At 40.0% G+C, this 18,204-nt stretch overlaps 1 protein-coding gene and 1 long non-coding RNA gene across 2 annotated transcripts in view; one reads left to right on the top strand and one right to left on the bottom strand.

Moving 5' to 3' along the window:
* Positions 1-18,204, bottom strand: part of LOC134354991 (dihydropyrimidine dehydrogenase [NADP(+)]-like) — a 921,558-nt gene that overhangs the window by 475,831 nt on the left and 427,523 nt on the right. The window contains exon 8 of the mRNA XM_063064591.1: positions 17,562-17,649. Within this exon, the coding sequence (XP_062920661.1) occupies positions 17,562-17,649 (88 nt within the window). The remainder of the gene's footprint in view (positions 1-17,561; positions 17,650-18,204) is intronic.
* Positions 1-18,204, top strand: part of LOC134354992 (uncharacterized) — a 128,234-nt gene that overhangs the window by 50,689 nt on the left and 59,341 nt on the right. The window lies entirely within an intron of this gene.

The following is an 18,204-nucleotide window of genomic DNA, read 5'->3' as shown; positions in this document are numbered from 1 at the left end:
GGAAAATTTATGAATCAGACCATAAGCCCGATACATTGACTCTTTATTCCTTTCCATAGATGCTGCCTGACCTGCTGAGTTTCTCCAGCATTTTGTGCATTTTATGAATCAGATCTACTGTTCCCTTTTGAACAGGCACTTGGGATAGATAAGGTTTAAAGCAGGGGTTCCTAACCTGGGATCCACAGAGCCCTTGCTTAATGCTGTTGGTCCATGACATAAAACAGTTGGGAAACTTTGGTTTGAAGGGATACAGGCTAAACCTGGACAAATGTGACTAGCTTAGTTGGGTGTCTTGGTTGATATGGACTGGTTGGGCGGGTTACCTGGGCCTGATTCATACTCTATCTGGCTCTAAGGCCATTGATGAAACAAAGGCAGCATGCTTCAGGCACAAGCAGTGTGCTGCTCCAGCAGAAAAGATTTGATATCTGGTGATACCCCACACCCTGGCTCACTAGCTGCCAAGAGTTACTACTCAAGTTTAATGTTTGAGAATGTCAGCTTCATCCAGTTCCTTCTATCAGAAAAATTAAACTTTTTAAAAACCTGATTAAAACTTATACTTAACAAAGTTAAATATTCAAATGAAGTTCCCTAAATCAAATAATCAGCTTTATTTATCTTTCACCTGCCAATCTATTTACCCGATTGGTTTCACCATTACCTGAGGCAGGACTCCAGGTAGACCTCCCACTCCAAGAGTTGGGAAATGTGTGGATATTCACACTGTCCTATTAGTCGCCGTGATGAGCCCACCAGTGCAGCACAGGTGCCCTGTAGCCTATGCTCTGCTAAGTGAGAGGTAGTGTATGCTATAAACACAGATTATCTCAGATCCTGGAAATCCAGGGTAACCAACAGAAAATACTGAAGCAACTCAGCAAGTCAGGCAGCTTCTATGGAGAGGAATAAACAGTCAACATTTCCAGCTGAGAACTTTCATTAGGACAGGAAAGGAAGTGGGAAGAAACCAGGACAAGAAGTTGGGGGGGAGCGGAAAGAGTACAAAAAAATGGGCAGGTAATAGGTGAAGACAGGTGAGGGGAAGGTGGGTGGGTGGGTGGGTGGGTGGGGAAGGGACCATAAGAGAGAAACTGGGTAGTGATAGATGGAACATGTAAAGGACTGAAGAAAAAATGAATCTGATAGGAGAGGAGAGGAGACCATAGGAAAATGAGAAGGAAAAAGGTGATGGGCAAATGAGGAGAAGAGAAGGAGCCAGAATGCGAAATGGAAAAACAGAGAAGGGGGAGGGGTAAATTCTGTATGGCATGCATGGATCTTAGTGTAATCTTGGCTCCAATGCAGATGTGAAATCTGAGATAATGAAGTGGTCAATAAGGGATTCATCTCAGAGGTGAATTAAAGCAAGGGGAAAAGTTTCAGAGCTGGAAGATGGGATTCCTAACAACACAGTGCAGGATGCAAACTATAAATGCGTTGGAGATGAATATTTGAGGATATTCAAGAAAATGCAGATGATGGAATGTCAAGCAACGTGGAAAATACTGGAGGAACTCAGTAGGTCAGGAAGTACTTATGGAGGAAAATACTCAGTTGATGTTTGGGCCACAAATTTCATCAGGACTGCTAAACATTGAGGATAAGTGCCTTTCGGAGCAGCCTGAGAAAGTCTGAGTTAGTCCTGAACTCAAAGCCAAGAGGTCGACAAGTTTGGAGGTCAATGAGTCCAGAGGTTGAAGCTCAAGATTGGTGCATTTGGATGTCACAGGGCCTAATGTCTAGAAGTCCGGAGTCCATGGTCTGGAGGTTGCCTGCCCTGGGGCTGGAGGCCTATCTATGTGCATGCGTGGAGAGGTGGGGGGGTGAGAAGGGGGGTTGTTTTGCAGCAGTTGATTGTTATAAGTTGGCCGTGTGTTGTTTGTCTGAACATTGTGGTCATGTTATGTTGGCATCGGAATTTGTGGCACATTTAAGAGCTGCCCCCAGCACATCCTCAGACTGTGCTGATTGGTAATGCAAATGATGCATTTCATAATATGTTTCAATATACATGTGATTAATAAATACATCTAAATCTAAAGTATCGGGGGGGCAGATGGAAAGTAATTGGGTTGGCTCTATTTTATTGGAGGTTTAAAAATTAATATCATCAAATTGAAACCATACTCATGAGGCCAAGTCTGGACTCTATAGAACTCAATCAAGCAAGACTGCATCTCCATATCCCTGTGTCAATTACCTGCCGCAGTACAGCAAAGCTCTGGGCCATGAAACACGTTTCTGATGTGGGGAATAAAACAAAGTGGCTGTGGCTGCGTGATCTTGCCGTCTAAGGGATTCCATTGAGAAAATTGCAGCAACCCTTTCAAAAGGGAAGATAAAGTTATCTTGGAGGAAGGTGTGATGGTTAAGAAATGGTCTGTGGGAAGGTGTGAGGAAATTATAGCTGACACGAGGAATGGTGGTCTGACAGTAATCGGTTCATTCAGAACCTTGGACAGTTTGGTGGTCAGCTGCTCATAAGGAATATGTCCCACGGTAGTGTAGTGGTTAGCACGACGCTATTACAGATTTGGGCTCTGGAGTTCAGAGTTCAATTCTGATTTCATCTGTAATGAGTCTCCCCATTGAATGCAGGGGTTTTCTCCTCATTGTCCGGTTTCCTTCCACAATTCAAAGATGTACTAGTTACTAGGTTCATTGGACATTGTAAAATGTCCTGTGATTAGGCTGGGATTAAATTAGGGGTTACCGGGTGCCGCGGCTCAAAGACCAGTAGGGCCTATTCCGTGCTGCATCTCTAAAAGTAGATAGATAGATAAAATAAAAAACATACATTTTGGGGATAAGGGTGATTGGAATTTCCAAGGGAGAGAAAGGTAGATTACCATGAAATGATATACTGGAACTGGATCAAGCATTCAAAGTGATGAGAAAAGGGACATAGGAGCTGATGTCTTCTTAAGACAAAGAATGTTTACAGATAATTATTGTAAATTTTTCACATAAGGAGTAGTTGGTATGTGGAGTTTGCTACCACAGACAGTGAACACGGAAGGACTATTTGAGAGGCATAGAGACAATGAGTAAGGCATGAGGGATACCGAATTAAGGCAGACAAGTGGGGTTGGTATGGATGAGATGGACTAAAGGGCCTGTTTCCGTGCACCATTTCATGGTAACGAGCATCAGCTTACTCTGCTTAAGTCTTCTGCAATTCAATGCGAGGTGTGATAAAGGGACAATGTTCATGACAAGGTTTGGATTTTGTGGTGGGGTTAGTCACAATGACGAACTATTTAACTAGAAGAACTAATAACTCATCCAAGGTTTGACGTCAATGAAGAAATGAGACCGTTTAAAAGCAGTAACAGAATCAAGAATGGTAGTCCTTCCTTTTCTTTATTGATACTACCCACTGAAAATGGAATGAACTAATAAAAATAACTCTAACAATAAATCTGGAAAAGAAAAGGAGAAAAGAATTAAACTGCATTGTATTTCTAGGCATTATGTTCTTTTTACTGAAATCTTCACAATTTGAAATTTTACAATGCAAAAATATTCCTGGCAAATCTAAAACTGGTAAGCATAAACAGATTTTAATTATAAAGCAAGAGTACAACCTATTTATGTACTTAATAAGTCCATCATTAAGCCTCAACCCCACTGCAAATCTCTGTGAAACAAGGTTCTATGAAACAATTCCTTTGCATTGTTTCCCCTTCATCTATAAATCTCTTCATTACTGCCCGAACATACATCATGCTCTGTGTTGTACATTCAATATTTCTAACTGCAACTAATTAATGTCTCACACCAGCTCATTTAACCTAACTCTATAGATGCTTCTCCTAAATGACAACAATTTATCTATCCATGGTAATTATGAGACCATCTACTTTTTTCTCTGATGTGTTGCCTTTCATTCATTTACCAGAAGCGCCCCCACACCACCATGTTAAATCATCTTTAGGGTCCCTTGTAGTCTCTCACCATACCTAAGGTGAACGACAAAATATGTTTTATTCTCAAACAACAACTGTCCAATTCTTTGAAATGAATAGGAAATACATCTCCAAACTGAATGATAAAAAGGACAATTCCACAGTGGCATATATGTGACTTCTTTTTTCGCACTGCTTTTATTATTGTTGCCAGTATCAAATGCTCACTTGGTTAGATTCTGTAAATAGGACTTGGGCAATTTCTACAAAACATCACTTTGACATTTCGCTGAGAACACACATTGATATTAAAATGGCCATACAATTTAATTATCTTATTACTGTAAAAATTCACATAATACCAAATTAAATTGCTGAGAGTTTCAGGCATTGGTCTGCAATGCACGTTCCAGGCTAAAACCTATTATTAATGCATTTTTCCTGCAGTTCTTTGAGCTAGGATGGTAATAAAAAGCCCTTTCCTGCAGCAGTTACTTGACCTGTGATAAACTAACCTATCGCAACTTCATTCATTATTTCTAAGTGATGGGTTAGCCCTGTTCACATATGCATAAAGCCCTCTTCCCAGGTGTTGGAATAACTTGCCCTATATGCCTTGCGGTCACTCAAATGTGCCCTCTAAAACTGTGCAATAGTGTAGATCACGACACCACCTCCCAGAAATCTCTAACTTTCACAATCAATAATATTTGTAACCTGTAAGTGCACAGTTGAGTGGAACACAAGCCATGCCCTATCCTCGTTAACCAGATTGAGCTCTGATACTACAACATATTCCCCAGTGTCTGGTATGATCAATTTTAATTTCCTGACCAGGAATAAAACAACACAGGCAGTCAGTCCTGGGCTCACTTCTAAAGGGCGTTATAGATTTCTATGTCTGCAGTGCGAATAGAAGGATTAATTCATTCAACACTTCAAGGAAAGAATACATTTAAACTATTATTCTTTCTTGTTATCCTCAATGCATTTTAGTCTACCTTTATTGATAGTGCAGGTTATAAAGTTAAACTTTATTTGGCAACTCACAACATTTTTTTGTTAAGCATCATTGTGATTGAAACATAAGAGATGAAATTCTGTGTTCTTTAATCAATTTTACATTACAGGGTAATCAATTCAAATAGTTTCTGTCCGAGTATATAAAAAAAGAGACTGGTTGTTTGACTGGTTGTGAAACATCTCGGTTACAAGCAGGATTTAATTAAGGCACTCTCTTTTGTTTCAATTTGCCTACTGAGCATTTTGTAGAACAAATACATTCCTGTTTTCCAAAGGCAACTATAAATTCTGCCAGTGAAGTAAACATTTTTCCTTTAATAGCTTCCTGGAATAAACTGAAAAATTCTAACATGCATATATTTATAAATTATAGATATGTCTGGAAACAGAAATAAAGAGAGCCTGTATACAACTAATCAGATCCCACAATACAATTTGATACAACTTAGCAGAACAGCTGGCTGTGTATTTCTCTCTACATGAAGGCGGATTTTATAACAAAACACCAATCATCAATCATTACCTCATTACTGAAGTGTCATCTGGACTTAGTCTAAATATATTTTGGCTTGCTGCCACTCTAAAATGTTCAATAAAACATCCTTAAGGCTCTCCATGAGATTAGCTAACGTTACACACATACAATGTATGATTAAGAACCTTAACATTGTCATAGTTTAATAACTAGAGCTATTTAAGTGAGGTTAGCATTTTTTTCTGTATTGCTTAGTATATCTTATGCATTATATTTACGCATTATTTTCAATCTTATACTGATGAAAAGAAACAACTCTGGAGGGAAGATATTTTCTAAACAACAAGTATCAATGGTGCAGATTCTTAAACTAAAGCTTGAAAGTTTATGCATTAAAAATTGTATAATTGTCACATAAATTAATAAATCTAATGCAATTTCTCTACTATGTTCTGTCAGAAAAAAATCACAACAAATGGGAAGTTTTTAAGTAAGGTAGATGCTGGGTCTGAGTGTTGCACAGTGAGGCTAACAGCACTCAATGATGTTATCTGGCAAATCTAAAGCAACTCCCAAAGCCACACAAATGGACGTAATTGAGGAAATATGTTAATTTATGTTTCCTGGTTTACATTTTGCATGTATCTAAAAGGATCTGCTCTGTCGTATTGGTTAAAGTGCCACAGCATTGCTTCGCTCTGCGCACACATGTCAACTTCCTCCTTGCCGAGGTTTTACACTGGAAACAACCTCTTGAAACGTAACATTTCTCTCAAATGCTGCAAATTCAACGGCAGATACTAGCGTAATGATTAGCAAGTGCCTGTTCATCTTCAAATAAATACATGTCAATGATCATATTACTTTGACATAAAGTAGTAGTTTTTTCTCACACAGCACAAGTGAGTTAATACTCTGTACATATGATCAAATCATTCATTTATATTTATTTATTTATTGAAATACGGCATGGAATAGATCCTTCTGGCCCTTCGAGCTGCACCACCCAATAATCCCCCGATTTAACCCTAGCCTAATCAGGGAACAATTGACAATGACCAATTAACCTTGGACTGTGGGAGGGACCCAGAGCACCTGGAGGAAACCCACACATTCATGGAGAGAACGTACAAACTCCTTACAGGCAGTGGTGGGAATTGAACCTGGGTCACTGGTGCTGTAAAGCGTTGTGCAAATGCTATGATACTGCGCCGTCCTATCACGTTTAGGTGATTGGATATAGCAACACTGAGGTAAGGAATTGGGGGTCTGCCATATTCAAGCATGCTCCAATATTTATTTAAATCATGTTGTTCTCCTCGTTGGCCTCGACCACACCCTCTTGCCTGCACCCTATAATCCTGACTCAGCAATGGCCCTAAAATCCATCTCAATCTTGGAATATCTGTAGCTCTCTGGACGAAAGAATTTCAAAGACTCACAGCCCTCTGAGTGAAAAAAAAATTCTCCTCAGTTCATCTTTAATTGACATCCCTTCTGCCCAACAGTTCCAGAGGAACATCCTCTCAACACTCACCTACCAAGGCTCCTTAGAATCTGATAAGGGTGGCAAGGTGGTGCAGCTAATAAAGCCACTGCCTCTCAGCACCAGTGACCCTGGTTCAGTCCTGACCTTATGTGTTGACTGTGTGGAGCTAGCTGCATGTTGTCTTTGTGACTTGGTGTATCTCCAGTGGGTGCTTTGGTTTCTTCCCACATCCTAAATATATGCGGGCTGATAGTTTCACTGACCACTTTAGATTGTCCCCTGTGTGTAGCTGAATGGCATAGTTATAGAGTCATGGAGTACTATGGCAGAGAAGGCCCTTCAACCCACCTAGTCCATGCCAAACCTGCATCTTCCCCATACAGGTAATTATCCAAGTTTCTCTTAACCACTGAAATTAAACCCTCATCTGGCACTTCTACTGCCAGCTCATTCTATACTCTCACCACCCTCAGACTGAAGAGCTTCTCCCTCTTGTTCCCTTTAAATATTTCACTTTTCACTGTTAACCCATAACCTCTAGTTCTAATCTCACCTAACCTCAGTAGAAATAGCCTGCTTGTATTTACTCTTATATCCCTCATGATTTTGTATAACCACTGTCAAATTTCCCCTCATTCTCCTACACTCCAGGGAATAAAATCCTAATCTCTTCAACCTTTCCCTATAACTCTGGTCCTCAGGTCTCTGCACTCTTTCAATCTTACTGACATCTTTCCTGTAGATAGGTGACCAGAACTCCAAATTAGGCCTCATCAATGTCTTATACAACTCCAACATACAGTCAGATGAATATTGGAGAAGTCGATTGGCATGCCCGGAGAACACAAAATCATCTAAGTATAACAGGGTCCGAATAATAGGTCTCAGCCCGAAACGTCGACTGTTTATTCATTTCCATAGATGCCATCTGACGTGCTGGGTTCCTCCAGAATTGTGTGTGTGTTGCTCTGATTTTGCAGCACCTGCAGAACCTCTTGTGTTCAGCACAGACTCAATGGGCTGAAGGGCTTGTTCCCTGTTGTATCTCTCCTATGATTCCAACATTATTCTTTCAAACTCCAGAGAGCTGATGTCATACCTACTTGACCCTCATTCAGAAAATAACTCCTCCAGCTTGGCACCCAATAACATACGATTAGATTCACATCCTAGAATAAAAACAGCAAATTCCAGAAATGCCGAAATGGCATTGGTTATTAAGCAATCTGACTACCAGATTAGACACAAAAGGTCACTGAGGATAGGGAGAGAGGGACAGAGGGAGAGAGGAAGAAAGAGGGAGAGGGAGGGAGGAAAAGAGAGAGGAGATGAGGGAAGGGGAGCAAGGGGGAGAATGGGAAGGGGAGATGGAGGAAGGGGGAGAAGGATAGAGGAGGAAGAAGGGGAGAGAGAGGGAGAAGCAGGGAGAGAGAGGGAGAAGCAGGGAAAGAGAGAGGATGTGAGGGAGAGGGAGCAAGGGGGAGGAGGAGGAGGGGAGAAGGGAGGGGGAGAAGGGGAGGGGGAGAAGGGGAGGGGGAGAAGGGAAGGGGAGAAGGAGAAGGGGAGAGGGGGAAGGGGAGAGGGGGAAGGGGAGAGGGGGAAGGGGAGAGGGGGAAGGGGAGAGGGAGAAGGAGAAGGGGAGAGGGAAGAGGGAGAAGGGGAGAGGGAGAAGGGGAGAGGGAGAAGGGGAGGGGGAGAAGGAGAAGGGGAGAGGTAGAAGGAGAAGGGGAGAGGGAGAAGGGGAGAGGGAGAAGGGGAGAGGGAGAAGGGGAGAGGGAGAAGGGGAGAGGGAGAAGGAGAAGGGGAGGGGGAGAAGGGGAAGGGGAGATGGAGAAGGGGAAGGGGAGATGGAGAAGGGGAAGGGGAGATGGAGAAGGGGAAGGGGAGATGGAGGGACAGGGCGAGAGGGAGGAAGAAAGAGGGAGATGCAGAGCGGGAGAGGGAGGACGGAAAGGGAGGGAAAGAGGGAGGGAGGTGAGAGAGAGAGAGAGAGAGAGGGAGAAGGGGAGCAGGAGAAGGGGAATGGAAGATGGAGGGAGAGTGGAAGAGGAGGGAGAGGCAGGGAAAGGGAGAGAGGGTGGAAGGGAGGGAAAGAGAGAGGAATGAAGGAGAGGAATGAGGGAGAGAGAGAGGGGAGAGGGAGAGGGGGAGAGGGAGGCAGAGGGAGAGGGAACATGAGCGGGAAGGGAGGGGAGAGAGAGGGAGTGAGAAAGAGAGAGAGAAAGAGAAAAAGAGAGCCACTTAATTAATATTGCAGATGGATAACTTTACAATAGAAATGGCTACTTCTAATACTAACAGAAAAAGTGAGTTATGTTAAATTGTTGCATTAGATATTAAGTTCTTCACAAACTGAAAGTTGGTTGAACAAATTCCATCACAACAAGTTGTAAGTTGTCTCATTAAATGTTAATTAGCTGGCTATCAGACTTTGACCATGTAAAACTCCAAATCTCCTTCAGAGAAGCAAAGGTACAACTTCAGCCCCATGTTATATGGTTTGCTTTTAGGGCTGGCAAAGAATCAATAAATATGCTATTTATATTCTAATATACAAATACCAAAAATATTGTCATGCCTTGAGATTAATTACAATGTAGTACATTTCCCTCTGCTTACAGCTTAAGAAAAATAGGCCCAGTTGCCACAACATCTACTATGATCTACTAAGAGAGGAAAATGTATAACCTGGCCATTTCAGAGATCTGCCAGCAGATTCCAGCACTAAAAATAAACACAAATTAGTAATCATAGAACAATGTGCTGGTCAACTTCAAATACTTAAGTAAATTCGGAAGTAACAATATTTACATCTGCCTTTACAAAATTTAAAAATATATTTAGCAGGAAAGGTGAACTACTAGAAATAATAGGTGCTATTTTCACCTATGTGAAATCCACTATAAATATATTGTGCAACATTTACCAGGTTGCCTTCCTGTTAACTTGTTTAACAAAATTAGTGGGACCATGGTTATAAACAAAAGTTAGAAAGTCACTATCTAACTGAATATATTTCATGACTTCAGCTGCTGAATTACTAATGAGGCAGCTTTATTGTTGAAATGTAGAAAATGCATTTGTGTACAAGATTCCTTAAACCACAACACGATAATGACAAGATAATTGGCTACAAATCCTAATGTCTGGGACAATAGATTTTTTTTTAATGTGCTCTGCAATACACTTGAAGTTTAAATATAATTACTAAGTTCAATTGTGACTTGAAGAAGCGAACCAAAAGGTGGGGAATTACTACTGCTCAGTTTATCATGCAGGGTTTGAGATTGTGGTGAAACACTTCTTTTTCCCCTCAGACTAACACCAGAGCACTGAAGGCATTTCATCATCATATTCCACATTCATTGAAAGATGCCTCCTGAGATATGGGGAACAGGCCTCATTTTCCAGGATGTCATCATGGACCATTCTTGTGTTAAAGCACAGCTGCATTACAAAGTAAGAGTGGTGGAGAACCTGTGATCTGCAGCTGCTAATGTAAGATCCTTTCTCTTATATGCTTCAGTGGACAAGTCAACCTGCACTCTGAATGTGCACACATGCACGCCTCAGGCATATGAAATGCCTCTCCATCTGAAGTTGGATTCACATTGGTTTAGTTGTGGGACTTGAATCATCTGACTCAAAGGCAATCGTGAATATGGCAGAGCCACGATTGATGCTTGAGTAAGCCAGTTAATGACTGCATTTGCATTTAGAGGTTTTTTTAATACTGGCAATTAATTTTCTACTTTATGTTTGATATTAATTATAGTGAGGATGGTTAAAGCTGGTTAATAATTCAATAATAAAATGCAAAAAAAAAACAACGCAAGCAAGACACTCATCCAGAACTCCATGGCCTTATTTCAATCCCATTGCACATAGTGCTGGTAGGATCTAACTAGAGGCCTCTGCTTTAATATTAGTCCCAGTTTACATTTTCCATGCCCTTTTCATCTGCCTCTATCCAATTAGATGTACGTGTGCTTTGTTCTTCTTCTTTCAACACTTACTAACAGCATCTACCAATAAATACCCTCCCAACAACACCCTGTCAGCAACCTCCCCTCCCACCACACACCGTTGCACACATACTCTCACATACAAACTGAAACTTCTCTCCACTCCTTCACCTCCTAAAATTCACTTTTGGTGTCTGTGCATTTATTCTGCAATCCCCAACAATGTTTCATTATTTCAACGCAAGCTAACTTTGTGCAAAGCGCGAATACAATTATGCCACAGTTAAACATTTCTAATATTGAAATTAATGCCGGTCAATGGTCTCTCATTTTAATAGAAAAAGCTTTTAAGTAGTCTTATTATACATAAACAATATTAACAAAAGTACAGCTTTAGGCAAAATTTACATCAAGAAGTGTATTCTCTGTCCAAATGATACTTGTGCTATAAAAAGCCACCTGGGTTCCATTTAATATCTTCCCATATCAAAGGGATGAAACTGCCAGTCGAATTAAAGCTTAAATCAAAACACTGAGCAACCTTACTGTCAATGTCTAACAAGGAATTCTGACTTGCAAAGGGAAGAAGGGCATTGCTTCTGATCAGGAAACTATACAAAACACTGTTTTATAAGTTTATTCAAAATAAAACAGAATACCCCAAAAGAAAAATCAAATCTGAAGCTCCGTGCAATCATTTCATAGCATTGTACATCATGTACCAAAAAAGCATCATCATCTGTTGCTATGCAACTGGCGTACTATTATTTGTATCTATGTAAATACATGCAAATTTGTGAGCCTGCACATTGAGACATTTGTGCATTAGGGCATGGAGTGAAGAATATCAATTCTACAGATTTCTAATAGCTGTTACATTTAAAAAAGAACACATTGCTGGCAGTGGTGAAATGATAAATTCACCTGCTGGAGTCTAAATTTAAAACGTTTGTTTTCCTGCAATATCTTCATAATTATTTGGGAGGATATATATATATATATTTTGCGTTCTGTCCACTCTCTTCTTTGGTTCAGAATGCTTGTGCTTGCCAGAGAATAACCTTGCCAAGCTGTCGTCATTCCACACCATGAGCCTCCAGAAGATCCTCCACGTTTTCTGGCCAAGAAGGATCTCCAACCACGCCCTACTCCTTCAGTGTCAGCAAGAGGACAAGGCCACAATCATTATGAGGAAACGTTGGAGATGGATTGGGCACATGACAAGAAGATGAAGCAACTTCATCGTCAAGACGGCACTTCACTGGACCCCTGGTGGCGGAGGGAAATGTGAGAGACCAAAGACAACTTGATGCTGTACCACAGAGGGCAAAATGAGGACCCTGGGGCACAATAGAGAAGATGGTCATGGACAGACAGAGATGGAAGACCTTCATTGCTGCCCTAAACATTGTAACAGGCAGTAACTAATTAACGATTTGGAAGGAAGTTGGTAATTGAAGCACCTTCAATTACTCCAAAAGACTAAGGTTTGGTAAAATACTGAAAGGCTTTTATTCGCTGTACAATACGACCTCCACAGTGAGTGTCTGCCCCTGGACTGAGGGGGAGGGGCAAGGCGAACACCTTTATACAGGACTCTGTGGGAGGAGCCACAGGGGCAGTCAGCAGAGGGGTGTGTCCAGACAGGTAACCGAGTTACAACATATATACATGGTTTACCACAGTAATAAAACTAATTATTATAATATTCTATTAACTAACACAAATATTCTTTCATATGAGCTCTAATTGATGAATTTGGGAAAAGTACTTAATCATTTGAAGTCTTATGATATTCCAATTGGAAAGTAACATTGTTTGATTTCAAACATGTGATGGTATTACTGCCTATTTGATCTCCTTGTTGCAAATTTGAAAATATCTCATTGCTACAGCCAAGTAGACTCTTCTATTTACCGAACAAGAGGATTGTTAATTTAGCAGCTAGACAGGCAGATGCAGATTATACAACTTCCAATTTAACAATTCTTTTTTTCACTGCAGTCTCATGAATAAAGAAAGATGAAGGCATTAATGAAATTACAATTCCTGGTTTTATTTTTATAAAATGAACAGAACTTCTAACTGTGGTGCTTTGATGTTAACTTTTTGTACTGGGTGTACAATATTCAACTCATGTCAAGAAGGAATTCCTCTTTATTTTTTAAAAATATATTTTATTGCTACATCCAATTACAACATAAAAATCAAAAGGTCAAGATTTCTTTCATTTACCACAGCTTTCTTTGCTGCTATGCAAAGGAATTTAATCAAAAAACATAATCGCTTCTCATAAAACAGCAAATGCATCTTCTGTGTGTGTGATGCGGTTACTAACAGGTGTTTCTGGATATGTGCAGTGGCATCAAGAGGCATTCAATACACGTTTTGACAGCACTTGCTTGAAATTAATTTGCGTGTCTGTGTGGGCCATAGTCGGTGTGATTCATTCATGCAGCAGCAGCTCTTTAAACAGCAGGCAACCCAGATCCTAAGCAACTTAAAGAAGACCACCCAGATGAAATCTATGGATCCTGGTGCATGGAATCTCCCTTGAGTACATTCCCGTTGAGGTTTCTTCACACCCCTTACGCATGTTGCCTTCTTCCTTGCTGGGGTTCTTATGTTGTGTCCCATGATCTCCCCAGCAAACATTTTCCACCACTTCCCAGTCAGTTACTTTACAATTCTGACTCCCACCTTTGGCACAGTAATCCCCAAGGTCCTATCTCAATGTATACTTCAGGCCTCTTTACAGCCCACACAATCTTCTTTGCTAGCTCTGCACTGAGGAATAAGAGAAAGGAAGGCCTCATTGTGTGTTGACTCATTTCAAGTTCAATAATGTGGAATTGAACATTGCTGTGTGAGTTCTACCTTATTGGCCCAAATCACTGATTTAACACACCTAATTAATTGTCAAACTATGCAAAGTGATATACAAATTGAAGTCCTTTTCTTTGTTCCTTGAATTGCAAGAAATTAACTTTGCAATACACACAAAAAGCTGGAGGAACTCTGGTTGCGTCTACGAAGAGAAAGAAATAGTCACCATTTCGGACCAAGACGCCATCAGAACTAATGGTGGGTCTCAGCCCATAACACTGACTTGATGGTAAATGATGCAAAATGATGTTAATCCAGATTTCTAGCATTTGGAGTCAAAACAAACATATATTACTTACACAGTACGCTCCAGAGATGCAAAAAAAAAAGTACAAGCTCCAGGAGATTAACTGTAATAGGGCAGGAATATAGAGTGGAAGAAGACAAATAGCATTGATCTTGTAGAATGGCAGGGCTGGTGAGAAGGGCTACGTGGGCTATTCCTTCTCCTTTTTGTTTAGCTCTGATTCACTCCTGATATATGGCATCAATAGTGCCTAAGCCTAGATCAGGGGTACCTAACTTGGGGTCCACAGAACCCTTGCTAATGGTATTGATCCATGGCATAAAACATGTTGGGAACCACTGGCTTAGATGCTGATAAAACAATACACAATATGTAGCTCTGCTCCTCTGCAGATTTTTTGTTTGTTCCAAACACTTGTTATCGACATTGTCACTGAATATTATTTTTCTGCTTTGCACGATAGATGCCAATAATTCAGCCATGTTGATTTTAATAAAACGCCATGGGAAGATGCACTGGCTGCATTTTTTTTTAAACTGCATACATTATCTGTGCCTGACAAACCTTTCAGCAGATTTGTGATCCCATTTGTCACATGTTCCATTTCATTTAGTTAATTCAAACAAAGGTGCTTAAATCTCTAATTTAGAGGAAAGAAGCAATACCTATGGAATAATAAATCATTTCTTACAAATCCCTCCTGCAGCATTGAGGCTACTACTCATTAATCAAGTAATGCATCAATGCCATAACATTTCTTCTGCTCAGAAGACAGACACTTCATTTTGATTCTAAACTTTTATTTAGTAGATGCTTTCTGACCCAACCACTTGTGCAGAATTAAAGAGTGACTAGTTTTCATTACGAATCAAGTATCCGTTTTCTTGAACTGCATAATGCTTAATTAATTCCTGCAATATTACAAACAGCTACTGCACAGTACACTAAACTATATCAATTGTTGGAGTAATTCATATTTTTCACCATGTGCCTTGGCATGCAATAAATTAAAAAATATTTTTACTATTTCAACAATGACTGGCTTTAAATTTGAAAGAGATGTTAGATGTAATATCTTCAAAACATTGAAATGGTTTGCAGAAGTTCATTCTGATGGGTTTTGACTGGTTCGTAATCTTATTTTTTCAAAATTTGTTATTTTGCTCAATTAAATTGTCTCACACTGATGCTTTTCCTCCAAGCAGACGACAACCTAATTGTAGGGTTTGGAGGCTTGCATGCCTCAATGACCTGGAGAGCTATGTTCACTGGAATCAGGGCTTCATGCTTTGGCTCTTGGTAAAGTCGCCCATGCCAAACAGGTCAAAGGGTAGAGGCAAGACTAACAGTGGTCCACCGGTCCTCCAGGTTCAGGGGTTTAGCTCAGGGTTAACAACCCTGACTGGCAAAACAAAACTGTTATGGAAACAGCAATGAAGAAACCTTCTACATCTGAGTGCAACAGTACTCTTGAGCCTCCACCTGGGACTTGCATGACCAACAGTAGTGAAAACTTAGCTACAGACATGATGAAGGAAGCCCTGAACACTGCTAGAGATGGAGGACCTTCATTGCTGCTCTAAACACCAGCAGTGTAATGGTAGGACGGCACAGTGATGTTTTAAAATATTCTTGAATAAATGCCAAAGCTTTTAGAAGTTTCTGTTATAATATCGTCAATAAATTGTGGAGAAATTGAGGTCCTGAAAGTTTCAGGAGAAATCAGCACCTGCAAAATCCTGGTAAGTCTTGGTTGTGTGGAAGACTTGTTATGGGATTTAAAGAGGCTATTCAGCTGACTGGATCTGACTCCCACTGAAACAATCCCACCACTCCCACTCCCCATCTCTCTTGCATCTATCTTTTTTTTACACACATGCCCATCCATTCCTCCTTAGCTCCTTTGCCATTTACCTGCATTCTGGACAATTTACAACTCCTTATTGTCTACTTATGTAGGATTTTGGATATTGGGGAAGCCAGAACACCTGGAAAAAACCCACATGCATTGAATGTACAGACTCTACACCAGCAGAATACAAGGACAGCACTGAACCCAGTACTCAAGAGCAATGAGTCAGCACTATTGACTAATGCATCCCTCTAATACCTATTTTAATTATAGAAGCATTTGCTTATTCAGTAGTGCTGAAGACCCAAGGATCAGGTACGGCTGACGGTCATTCCAAGTTCCTCTTACTACATCTGGGGTTCCACTGCCTGCACTATTCAGATTTTTAAGCTTTGATACTTACAACTGAAATGGTACAGCAGACTTGATGGGCTGATTTGCTTAATTCTGCTCCTATGCCTTACGGTCATAAATGGCATTCTCAAGTGGATCTTTAAATGGATTTTCTGTATCTATATTTACTCAGGAGATGGACTGATTAACAGTTAGGCATGGATTAGATGGGCTGATGGGCCTTTCACTGTGGCATAGAGTTTCAAGATTCCACGTAGCCAGAAGACTGCTGATTGTATCATGCATCTGTGCCTCTACACTAGCTGAAGAGCTTACAATTGCACTGGGAAGCACAGGTTGCTGCAAGAAAATTGACTTGAGTTTTTCTGTTACGTCTGTTGCTTTTGAAACTGCAAAACACTACAGAAGGTGTATGACAACTACTCAATTATTTTAGAATTTTTAAAAATAGTATTAAGAAGATTCATAACGATATTTTAACACTGTGACTTTCTAGAGTATTAAGTTGAAGCAAATTATTCTTTTTGTTGTTTCATCATCTAACTTTAGATATTTAACAGTGAATGTGCATATTTCTTGGCAAAAATTGGCTTAATTTGAGTTAAAAATTTTACAACTGAAAACTTATTTATTTATTGAGATACAGCATGGAATAAACCCTTCCAGCCCTCCAAGCAATGCCACCTAGCAACCCCTGATCCACCTAGCCTAATCACAGAATAATTTAAAATGGGCAGTTGACCTAGCAACTGGTACATCTTTGGACTATGAGAGAAAACTAGAGCACCCACAGGAAACCCACGTGGTCACGGGGAGAATACACAAACTCCTTACAAGCAGTGGTGTTGAAAGAAAATTACAGAAAAATCATTATTTGAGAACTAATATTGTCATAAGACATGCTGAGTTCAAGATTTTTCACCCTATTGAAACAATCATATTATTTGATAACATGATAAAGCTTTTCAAAAAAATCATTTTGAAGTCATGGAGGTCTGCTCATTAGCTTCTTCATTGCTGAAATTATGTCACAATAACAGGCATAGCTTGCTTACGATGGTGAAAGGTCAATGTACAATATGTCAGTCGTGAAACCATAAGCCCCTGCACGATTAGACGTCAAGTCAAATTTTAGCTGTGTAAAACTATCTGACATACATGAGCAATTTTGTTGGTAACACCTGAGTCTTAAATTTCATTTGGTTTTCTTGTTGAACAAACATTCACGATAAGCTTTAAGAAGTCTATTCTCATTTCAAAATAACGAACCTATAACCAGACAAAGAGTTGTACACCTGGACACCAAAATCTACTGTGAACGAGGGTAAACAGTAACAGCAAAGCTCATGCACGTACCTATACCAATGAAAACTGCTTTATAACCATCATCCTTTAAGGATTCCAGAGTCATTCCGTCAAGTCCCAGCCCTTTACCATGGACAATCTAACAAAAGAACAAATACTGATCATATGTTTCAGTGTGCATGCATGTCTGCTTTAAAATTGAAACCATGTTTCACTTTTATAATTTTATTATTTTATATCTGTACTTTAGTTTTACACAAGTCATAGATTTATAGAAAAATAAAGACTGCCTTCAGCCCACTCAGTCTGCCCCGACCATCAAGCACCTTTTGATAACACTGGACAACAAATTTTTTCAAAAGTGTTGCTTCCTCAGATTTTTTCTTGTTTATTGACTTTTTTTTGGCTGCTTGAAGATGAATACAAATATAATTTCAGACTACTTGTATCACGTAGGAATTTGGAGAAACAACAAATTAACTTTTACTGAATATAATATGTTTAATTGCATAATGGTGCTGATGCTTTGCAATAGTTCAACCAAGTTAAAAATATTTTGTTAATGATTTTCATTTGTACTCAGTGTCTGAGGCTTCTCGCTTAAGCGTCCAACAATAATTCGCCAGCATTGATGGATTCCAATTGCCCTGGTAGGCTTTTCTCCATGACTGCAATGTCCTGGTGAAACCTTTCA

Source organism: Mobula hypostoma, chromosome 12 (genome assembly GCF_963921235.1).
Source record: "Mobula hypostoma chromosome 12, sMobHyp1.1, whole genome shotgun sequence".
Taxonomy (NCBI): Eukaryota; Metazoa; Chordata; class Chondrichthyes; order Myliobatiformes; family Myliobatidae; genus Mobula; species Mobula hypostoma.
The sequence above is the reverse complement of the archived record's forward strand: the minus strand, read 5'-3'. Positions and strand labels throughout refer to the sequence as shown.